General features: G+C 43.2%; 1 protein-coding gene across 1 annotated transcript; it reads left to right on the plus strand.

Moving 5' to 3' along the window:
• Window positions 1-6,260: 6,260 nt before the first annotated feature.
• LOC308159226 (uncharacterized protein) lies at window positions 6,261-7,064 on the plus strand (the record flags this gene model as incomplete). Its single annotated transcript, XM_080532970.1, has 1 exon — window positions 6,261-7,064. The coding sequence occupies one exon, from the start codon at window positions 6,261-6,263 to the stop codon at window positions 7,062-7,064; it is 804 nt and encodes a 267-aa protein (XP_080389096.1).
• Between the last annotated feature and the right edge of the window lie 4,349 nt (window positions 7,065-11,413).

The raw sequence follows: 11,413 nt of genomic DNA on the forward strand, positions 1-11,413 counted from the left end.
CCTACAACTCATTCTCCTTTCTCCATCCATAAATCATTCACAATCGGTGCGTTCGTAGATTTTCTCTGAGAGCGCCGGAGCGGACACTGGGTTCGACGTCATAGAGGGACCAAGCCATTCCATGAGTGCTGATCAGATTTCCAGAGCGAATTTACGAACGCACCCTATCCCTTTAATGTGACGTAACAATAAACTTGAAACATTCGTGGCTTTTGCACAATGCAATCTGGTTAGATGACGAACTGCGTGTCTTTGTTTTTAGCACAGTGTCCTAGTACTAATCTAATTAGTAATCTAATCTAAAAGAAAAAACATGATTTAGGATAATAAATACAAATTTCTCTCAAATATGTTGTACAGTTTAATCTTTTTAACTTTGACTGTATGCATTTTTTTTTTATTATTAAATTGTATTTTTTAACACATGAGAGAGAGAGACAGATCAATGGATCAGAGGTTCAAGCAGTGAGGTCCTGTCAGTGGTCCAGGTGGAGATAACCTATTTAATTCAGATGCTTGAGAGTTTCAAATATCGAGTATCCACAAGGTACAATATGATGCTTCGCTGATCTTAACAATATGAACTCTAATCACAACCCCCTCCCCCACGCCCCCGCCTTACACTTACAAACTCCCCCCACCCCAAACAAGTCACAGTGCAGAACACATGACTAGCCCCAACCCCACTGAAACATGTTTCACTAAAAAACTTCACTAAAAAGTAACATCCACCATACACACAGCCACACCTGCACACTGCTTTTGATACTGTTGATGTTCACTCCTCAGAGGACAGGGAAGTATAAGAAGAGGAATATTAGGAAATAAACAGTGGTTCTGGTTGGCTAATCTTGTTTTTCTTTTCACTAAAACAAAATTCTCACACTTTGACCATGTTTTTGCCTGTTCTTTCACAAGAGGAAGACACAGGGCATGAAATAGGTAAGTGAGGTAATACGAAACATGTAAGGTCATGTAAGGTCTAGAAGCTTCCTTCTTGCTAAATGTGATAATAAACCATTATTATTATTATTATTATTATTATTATTATCAAATACGGAAGAGAGAGCAATACAAACCACCCAGTAAGTTCTTTTTTTGTTTGTTATTTTTTCAGAGTGCACTCATATTTTTCTTTTTATTGCGATAGAGACAGTAGAGATTTGACAGGAAGGATGGGTGAGAGAGAGAGAGAGAGAGAGAGAGAGAGAGAGAGAGAGAGAGAGAGAGAGAGAGAGAGAGAGAGAGAGAGAGAGAGAGAGAGAGAGAGAGAGAGAGAGAGAGAGAGAGAGAGAGAGAGAGAGAGAAGCATGCAGGATATGTCCACAGCCGGAATCAAACCGGGAACCCTGCGGTTACATGGTTGACGCTTAGTGCGTTACGCCACCAAGCGCCCCCACCCAGTAAGTCCTACCAGTGTCCTTGTACTTAGTGGATGAGGACTTCAAACATCAGCAGGGTTTGTCACACAGCGGGACAGTTCAGAGAGGAGACACACGTCACTGTCAGAGCAGATACAGTTAAAGTTACACAATCAAAGATACACAGTAGTCATGGAAGAAGTTGTCATGGAAGAAGTTGTCATGGAAGAAGTTGTCATGGAAGAAGTTGTCATGGAAGAAGCTGAGAGGGCTGACTACGTCAACGTACAGGCTGTTGAGGCAAATGTGAACGATGGAACCGAGGAGGGAGAGACTCATCACCCAGGTCAGTAACTAATAACTGTCATCATGAAATCATGCTTGTGATTTCTGAATCTCCCTTTCCTGATGAAATGACATGCCGCACATGAGAGGAAGTCAATCTATGAACGACAATGACTCACTTACCTAGAAAGGGGAATATTTAGGCATTCTAAACTTTTTCCAAATATACGAATCATTAAAAAATTAATCTCTCTATGGGGGGGGGGGTACTCATGTGTTTATAGTGTGGGGGGGGGGGGTAAGATAAGGGGGAAAACACTTATTTTGTTTGGTGTAATAATCAATGTGAGTTTTTCATGTGTACTGTTTTGCAATAAATAACAGCAGTGGTTCTCAGACCTCTCCTCGGGGACCCCCAGCCGCTCCACATATTTGATCTGTTCCACCACCAGCACACCTGATTCAACTAATCAAGTACAAATCTCGATTAGTTGAATCAGGTGTGCTGGTGGTGGAACAGATCAAATATGTGGAGTCACTGGAGTGGCTGGGGGTCCCCGAGGAGAGGTTTGAGAACCAGTGGCTCTAATGGTAAGTGTTTGTTCATTGATATGAGATTATGTGTGTTCAGTGATGTATAATGGTGTGTGTGTGTGTTCCTCCTGCAGGTAGAAGAATCTACATCCTGGCTGCTGTGTGTTTTGGGCTGATGTGTTTTCTACAAGTCACACTGAACATCTCCCTGCGTCTTGTCAACTGTGAGTCTACTGACTTCTTATTATGATATTATCCTTGAAATACACACAGAGAGCTCCATGAAGAAACATGTATGAAAACTGAATGTCACATGGTAGTAATTCTCATGAACTGAATCAGTTCAGTAGAACCCTAAGAATAATGTAGTGATGATGGTGAGAACAAGTTATAAATCGGTGAGCGTGCGTTTTCCTTCCGTGCACCAACTCTCTGGAACCGTCTTCCATTGGACATCAGACAGGCAGAATCAGTGAAAGTGTTCAAAACTAAGTTAAAGACCCACCTGTTTTCTGTTGTCTATATGTCATAGGCTGTGTATTTGTGCTGTGTAATTATGTGTGTTTTTAAATTGAAATAGTTGTTTTTAAATTGTTTAAAATTGTTGTTTTTACCTATTGTATTTGTGCTGCGAAATAGTTGTTTTAAATTGTTTTAAACTGTGGCTTACCTATTGTAAAGCACTTTGATGTAAAGTGCTATACAAATAAAGTTATTATTATTATTATTATTATTATTATTATTATAAACCACCGCCAGGCTGTCAACCTAACCACCGCTTCTCCTTTCTCTCAGACAAATATGAGGATGATCACACAGACTGGTTACAGACCAGTTACAACAACCTGACCGAAGAGAGAGACCAGTTACAGACCAGGTACAACAACCTGACTAAGGAGAGAGACGACCTTCAGAGGAAACTGAAAACTTGTTTTACAGAAGGATGGAGCAAATTTGGCTCCAGCTGCTACTTCCTCTCCACTGAGACTAAAACCTGGGATGAGAGCAGACAGCACTGCAGAGACAGAGGAGCAGACCTGGTGATCATCAACAGCAGAGAGGAACAGGACTTTATTGTTGATCTGAGGGAGAGTTCGTCTGTCTGGATTGGTCTGACTGACAGAGACACAGAGGGGACCTGGAAATGGGTGGATGGCACACCTCTGACCACAGAGTACTGGGGTTCTGGACAACCAGACAATGCAGGTGGGAACGAGGACTGTGTGGAGATATCTTATAACAATCAATGGAATGACCACAGATGTGAAGATAACCGGAAGTGGATCTGTGAGAAAGTGGTTTATTGATAATAGCAATAACATTGTGACAGATACGTGACAGTTTAAAAAAAACTCTGTTATTTCTCTCTCTCTCTCTCTCTCTCTCTCTCTCTCTCTCTCTCTCTCTGCCATGTTTTTGCTTGATGTGCACGTTTTGGGGGTTGGGGGTAGTGTGAGTCCTGACCCAGAGTTACTGTTCAGGGGGTTTGTCTCTGGGTGACGTAGGTAGAGTATACCTACTACATCCTGTTTTACCATATAAGGGCTTTTCAGAATGTCTGGTGTCTGGCTGGGGCTGTGTGCACGGCTGGTGAGGAGGGGTTGAATGATTGTATGTGAAACACGTCAGCGGGGTTCAGGATAATATCCTACTGGTCTGGATGTGTGTACTGTATAGTGATGGATTGTTGTTTTGTGATGTGTTTTTATTAGTGGAGGCTGGTGGAGGTAGAAATCGGAGGACTGGCTCATTGGATTGCATGGAATAGAATGAGGAATGAGAATGATGAGCCAGTCCTCCGATTTCTACCTCCCCTAGCCTCTGCTGGTTGTGATGCTGGGTTATATGCTGTTGTGTACGGTGGCTTGTTTGGGGTTGGAGGTGGGCAGGGTTTTGCAAATGTAAATATTAGGTGTAGTCATTTTTAAAATGTTTCAATCTGGGTTGTATGCTGTTGTGTTGTTTATGGTGGCTTGTTTGAGGTGGTGGTAGTTTTAGGTTTAATTAAAATATATTATTATATATTAATTAATATATTATATATTAATAGTGTGTAAATTTTTAGGTGTCTGAAAAAAAATTATATTTTTTTTTCTATTTGCTCATAAATGATAGCTTGATATTTGGATACATTTGAATTACTTAGACTGCTTTTTTAGACTTTAAGTCCTTTTACTTTTCATAAATCTTGAATTACTTTGTAACCAAGCCGATATAGTGTGGAGTATGATAATATGTGCCAGAATCTGTTGATTTGTGACTTTCCTCCTAAATGTATGACATGTTTAATCATGATAGGCTGATAATGACTTCATTGATAAAATAGAGTATAAGAAGTGCTGATATTGTTAAGCTGAGAGAAGCATCGTATTTTACCTTGTAAATACTCTCTGTATGTAACTCCCAGATCTGAATTAAATTAGTTTTCTTCACCTGGACTACTGACTGGGTCTCACTTCTTGACCTTTTGACCCTTTCATCTCTCTCTCTCTCATGTGTTTGCATTTGTACAGAAATAATAACAAAATACATTTAAAAATCTCATTTCTGTTCTCTTATTCTTGCTTAGGAAAGACTTTATGGCCCATAAAATGAAGACTTCATACCAGGGAGAAATAGAAAAAGATAAACAGATTAAGTAGTCATGAAATTAGTTGAGATGGCTGACTACGTCAACAAAAAGGCTTAAAGCCAAGGTTGCTCTGAACTTGAATGAAAAGTCTTTGGTTTCCAGAGACATAATACAGAAAATCATATGAAACATAATTTCTTGCCTCAAATCCTTCAAATTATTACTCATTATTACTTACATGTTTTACCTTATCAATACAAATAAGTAGGTGCCTTGCACTATCGCTCCGTTACATTCATCTGTAGTCATGAGGGCTTCACTGATGACCACAGGGGGGCAGTAGAGATCCACGGTCTGGTTTTTAATGTAATTATCAAACACTACAGAGGGAGGGTCTCTCAGCTCTGACTCACCTGTCAATGTCCTGTGTGTGTGTGTGTGTGTGTGTGTGTGTGTGTGTGTGTGTGTGTGTGTGTGTGTGTGTGTGTGTGTGCGTGTGTGTGTGTGCGTGTGTGCGTGTGTGTGTGTGTGTGTTTTAGAGTACTCCTACCTAGCCCACATCAGTGTCATGAACATAATTACTCACTTATCAATTAAGAAACATATAGTTTCCATTTAAGTTGACAGAAATGAAACACTCAGACTGTGTCTTTCGGAGTGAAGAGACCAATACTATTACATTTACATTTATATTAAAATGTTTGGCCTTTATCAGACGCTTTTATCCAAATAACGACTTACATTAAGCACATTTGCCTAAAGTAAGTGAATCATCTATATATCCGTCATCATAAGAAAACATCTATGGTAGGACCTGGCAGTCACAATGCTAGGAGAAGGAAGGAGTATTCTTTTATCACACCTAGCGTAGCTCAGACGACCAGGCCCCGCCCACAAGCACTCGTGTATTTCCTCATCTTCGTCTTTGTACACTTCCTTTTCTATACCTGCTAATGCAGCTCTACACACACGAAGAGACTATACAGTAGAGTTGAGGCAAAGTTAGAACCCAAAGGATTGAAAAGATGTCTGAGGCTATCTCTGAAGCTATTTCTTCAACAGTAAATGATTTAAAGATACATAATTGGTACAGCTACATGAACACAGTGTCTCTGGACAGCTGCACACACTACCAGCCCAGACCAGCATCACTACAGAACCAAGGAGACACAGGACAGAGCATCATTTGGTTGTTTATTTGCCCATTCTGGTATTCCTTTGTGTTAAATCTTGGTCCAGTAAATTTTTTTTTTAAAAAACGAACAGAAAAAAAGTCCTATTTAGTAAAGAGCAGGACGAGGGAGGAACACGGTTCAGTCTTAGGGACGTACCAGTCATCAGCAGGGCACAACCGTGTAATTTCCTCATCTTGTTCTTTGGACACTTCCCTTTCCTCCAACCGGGCAAAACCAACACTATCACATTCAGTTACACACAGTCTAATGCAACTATTAAGACACCACATACAGCCCTGTTGAGGTGAAGTTAGGACAAACAGTATTGGAAACATGTCTGACGTTATCTATTCCATCCCACGGTTCAACAGAGGGCAGGTGGAGGAGAGGATCTACGGCAATGCAGATACCTCCGGACTCCAAGAACGCAGCCTTGGGACGGGGAGAGAGGACGCCCCCCCAAAGGCCGTAGCAAGTGATCATCTGTCAGGTACGGAGACTTCAGAGAAGAGACTCCTCAGAGCTGCTGCAGTGTGTCTGGGGCTGCTGTGTGTTCTCCTACTGGCTGGGATCATAGGTCTGAGTGTCCAATCTGACTCCACCAGAGACCAGTTACAGACCCTGACTGAAGAGAGAGACCAATTACAGACCAGTTACAACAACCTGACAGAAGAGAGAGACCAGTTACAGACCAGTTACAACAACCTGACTGAAGAGAGAGACGACCTTCAGAGGAAACTGAAAACTTGTTTTACAGGAGGATGGAGGACGTTTGGCTCCAGCTGCTACTTTCTCTCCACTGAGGCTAAAACCTGGGATGAGAGCAGACAGGACTGCAGAGACAGAGGAGCAGACCTGGTGATCATCAACAGCAGAGAGGAACAAGACTTTATCATTGCTTTGAGGGGGGGATTGGTTGTCTGGATTGGTCTGACTGACAGAGACACAGAGGGGACCTGGATATGGGTGGATGGCACACCGCTGACCACAGCATACTGGGACAAAAACCAACCAAACGATGTTGATATGCAGGACTGTGTGGAGATTTATGCTGATGGACTGAACCCTAATCAATGGAATGACCGCCAATGTGTCCAGAAGAAGAACTGGATCTGTGAGAATGTGGTTTATTTATAATAGCAAGAACATTTTGTCATGTGACTGTTCCACACAACTTTTTTTTCCTCTCTCTCTCTCTCTACCCCAAGCTTTTGATTGATGTGCACATTTAATACCTGTCTCTTGACTATTGCAATACCTGTGTCTGTGTCTGGGGAGGGGGAGAGGGGGGCTGAGGGAGGGGTTTCTGTTGGGGTGTTTATTAAGGTTTGTTTAAGTGGCGATGTCTCAATAAAGAGCATAAAATACGCTCTTTGCCTCCTCTCTCTCTCATGTGTTTTGTCTCATGAATAAAGTACCCCATCCCAAAACAATTCTAGCATCTTCTCTATTTCCACGAGTGCTTTTTTTTACCTAAGTGTGCTGCTGTCTGTTTTTATCCTTACATGTACATTATTTAAAAGTACAACATTCATATTATCCACTCACTGAACACCTGTACACCTTCTCATTCATGGAGGTGGTGTAATGGTGTGGGGAATGTTTTCTTGGCACACTTTTGGTCTGTTAATACCAATCAATCAGCACTTGAATGCCACAGCCTATTTGAGTATTGTTGCTGACCATGTGCATCCCTTCATGGCCACAATGTACCCATCTTCTAATGGCTGATACAATGATAACGCACCACGTCACAAAGCAAAAGTCGTTTCAAACTGGTTTCATGAACATGACAATTAGTCCAGTGTTCTTCAGTTGCCTTCCCAGTTTCGGGATGTGGTAGAACGGGAGATTCGCCGCTTGAAAGTGCCACTGAAAAATCAGCAGGAATTGCGTGATGCAATCATGACATCATGGACCAGAATCGGAGGATGGGAATGATGCCAACATCTTGTGGAATCAATCAATGCCACGAAGAATGTTCGAGAGCAGGCCCTACCCAGTATTAGTATAGTGGCTCGAATAAAGTGTTCAGTGAGTGTAGCTACTCTGGACTGCAAGGGAGACTGGTGGAGGTAGACATCGGAAGACAGGCTCATTTGTAATGCATGGTGTGAAATGAAGCCTTACAACGAGGCTGTCCTCCGCTTTCTGCCTCCAACAGCCCCCCCTGCTGGACTGCTGCACACACTACCAACCCAGACTAGAAACCAGGAGCCACAGTACAGAGCATCAATTGATTGTTTATTTGATTTTACAAACAGAGGTTTTGCCCGTTCGGATATTCTTTCGTGTTTAATCTTTATACAGTAGAAAATGGAAAAGAAGTTGCCTTGTACAAACATTTAAAAATGACTAACAGAAAAAGGCTGTACAATTCAGTAAAGAGCAGGACGAGGGAGGGAGGGAGGGAGGGGCATGGTTCAAGCCTAGAGATATTTACAGCGGAACAGAGACGCCCTATCATCGTGCTGTCTTTCCTTAGTTGACAGATAGCATTTTAGCCTTCAGCTTCAAGTGGCCTGATAGCTGCACCGTGGCGGGGCAGGGAGGGCTAGGGAGGCCAGGGGAGGGGAGGGCTAGGGAGGGCAGGGGAGGGCTAGGGAGGGCTAGGGAGGCCAGGGGAGGGGAGGGCTAGGGAGGGCAGGGGAGGGCTAGGGAGGGGAGGGGAGGTTGTGCTTCTCACAACTCATCGTCTTTAACCCTTCCGTGGGATCCTCCAATGGGATCCTCTCTGGCCTCTTCCCCCTGACCAATAGCATCGTCCCCCTGGCCTCTCTCGATCGCCATCAAAGGTCATAATCATCATCATCAACGTCGTGAACATAATTCATCCATAGTTTCCTCATCAATGGCTACTTGACTACTGACAGAGCATCAGCTGGCGTCAGTGTTAACGTTCATCACACTCGAGCATCCATGATCAGTGAGCAGAGAGAGAGAGAGAGAGAGAGAGTCCTTCCTTCTGTTAGGTGTAGGGTGATGCAGACTCTGGGATGAGGTGGAGGGCTGGATGGAGCCATGGGAGGGGGGGGGGGGTGTCTATATACTGTGTGTGTGTGTGTGTGTGTAGGGGGTGAGGGGGGAGGTGTCTGAGTGTTAGGGTGTGTATATACTGTGTGTGTGTGTGTGTGTGTGTAGGGGGTGAGGTGTCTGACGGTGTGTATATACTGTGTGTGTGTGTGTGTGTAGGGGGTGAGGGGGGGTTAGGGGGCAGGGTGGTGTTGTTGTGTGTGTGTGTGTGTGTGTGTGTGTAGGGGGTGGGGGGGGGTTAGGGGGCAGGGTGGCGTTGTTGTGTGTGTGTGTGTGTGTGTGTGTGTATGTGTGTGTAGGGGGTGAGGGGGGGTTAGGGGGCAGGATGGTGTTGTTGTGTGTGTGTGTGTGCGTGTGTGTGTAGGGGGTGGGGGGGGGTTAGGGGGCAGGGTGGTGTTGTTGTGTGTGTATGTGTGTGTAGGGGGTGAGGGGGGGTTAGGGGGCAGGGTGGCGTTGTTGTGTGTGTGTGTGTGTGTATGTGTGTGTAGGGGGTGAGGGGGGGTTAGGGGGCAGGGTGGCGTTGTTGTGTGTGTGTCTGGGTTTCCGTTAACCGGCAATTACCGGTCTTTGTCCGGTAAAAGTTGTTGAAGTCCGACAAATTGAAAAGTCGTCGGACATATTGTCCGGTGAAAATAATTCCCTTTGAATACAATTCGCTAAAGTTCACATTCTGATTCCTTCTATTTTTAAAAAAGACGAATGTATAGGCTATGTATTTCTTTTATTATGATATGATTTGACACCGGCATGATGATGACTCCTCATGTGTAGGCCGGCCTATGCGAAACAGCGCACAGGTGCCACATGGGATTGATGCCAGATGGGATTACAGCTTAACCAGTCTATTACCGCTTAAACACAGTAGCCCATTCGGCGGTAACCAATGCCTATCTGGCAACCCTGCCAACCCGTCCACCATAGTAATACGCAAACGTTGCAGCTCAAAGTGCACCATAGCGAGCGATTAAATTAATGGAAAGATGGCAAAACAAAGTAAGCTTAGCAATTATTTCATGAAGCCAAGCAACAATGAGTCTGAGCCTGAGGAGAAGTCTGACTCTGAAGAGATGGAGGCCGCAGCGGCTGACGCCGTCGTGGCTCCTCCAGCCAAGAAGTCTCGTGGATTCAGAGTTGAATGGAAAACAACTTTCCCCTGGCTGCGTTTAGATGAGGAAGCCGGAAAAATGTAAGCCTAATATGCTTCATCTCAGCTTTTAAATCAAACAAATACCAGTTAAATCATTGTAATCACGATCAAATTGATGAAAAGCCCTGAGTGAAATGAAATGCACAGCTCTCATTATCAACTGCATGTTGTTAAGGTACGACAATGTCTGCTTATTCAGCTATTGACGCTTAAACACTGTGAGTTTCGTATGAACGTTATGACTTATAATGTCATATAAACGGTGAACGAGTCCAACCTGTCAGAACCCAAATAGACCCGCCCACGCATCTGATCTGCTCGATGTTGGAGTCTAGTTTTCCACAGCCAAACATTCAGCACTACAAAACTGACACGACAATTGTACTATTAAACTTTACTCTAGGCTATTTTATTTAAGGCTATCCCCTATCTATCTGAGAAAAGGCATAGGCGATAGGCCTAGGCTGTAACATCGAACGGAAATTAGCCTATACATACGCATTGCAAGTTAATTTAAAGCCTATTTATTTTCAAAGAGTTTTATTCTATTTTATTTTATCTGATAAAAGGCATATGAACGGAAATTAGGCTAGCCGTGTCACGCCAGAAGCCTACATGCTTGCACTGTTACTGTTCAATAAAATGTTATACATCTAGACATTGTGGTATTTCTTTATATACGTATCCCAGACTGCCTATCAATTGTTTCTCAATAAACAGTTATGTTCTTCCCATTGTCATACTCCCGAGCTAAACGAAATGCCTTCCCAACCAGCGAGACTTATAGAAATGACGTTGTTTTATTGATTTTAAAAAAAGGGTAAAACTGGAAAGAGAAAATAGAAAACTCACATTAATCCCAAACAATTTAACAAACTTCAGTTAACGTAATGTGGAGTCCGTTCATTGATCGATGCTGTCTGTTCAGTTCCCAGTGAGGCGCCCATTCAGCGCTGGACCCGTTCAGCGCTGGATTTGACGCATGGCATAGTGCGCATGCGTCAAATCATGTTATATTATTATATATTATATAGCTCGCATCTAATCGTATCGGATGAGAAATAGACATTAAATGGCATATATAGGCCGCTACACAACAGTAATCACCGCGACAAACAACTATATTAGATTTGGAGGGGAAAAAAATATGATTTTGAATTTTTTTTATTTTTATTATGATGACCGGAATATATCACGTTTGTCCGGTAAATCGAATTCTTCCCGGACACGATGTCCGACGGCAAATTTTTCTAACGGAAACCCTGGTGTGTGTGTGTGTGTGTATGTGTGTGTAGGGGGTGAGGCG

This window comes from Nansenia antarctica (genome assembly GCF_963989245.1).
Source record: "Nansenia antarctica genome assembly, chromosome: 5".
Classification (NCBI taxonomy): Eukaryota; Metazoa; Chordata; class Actinopteri; order Argentiniformes; family Microstomatidae; genus Nansenia; species Nansenia antarctica.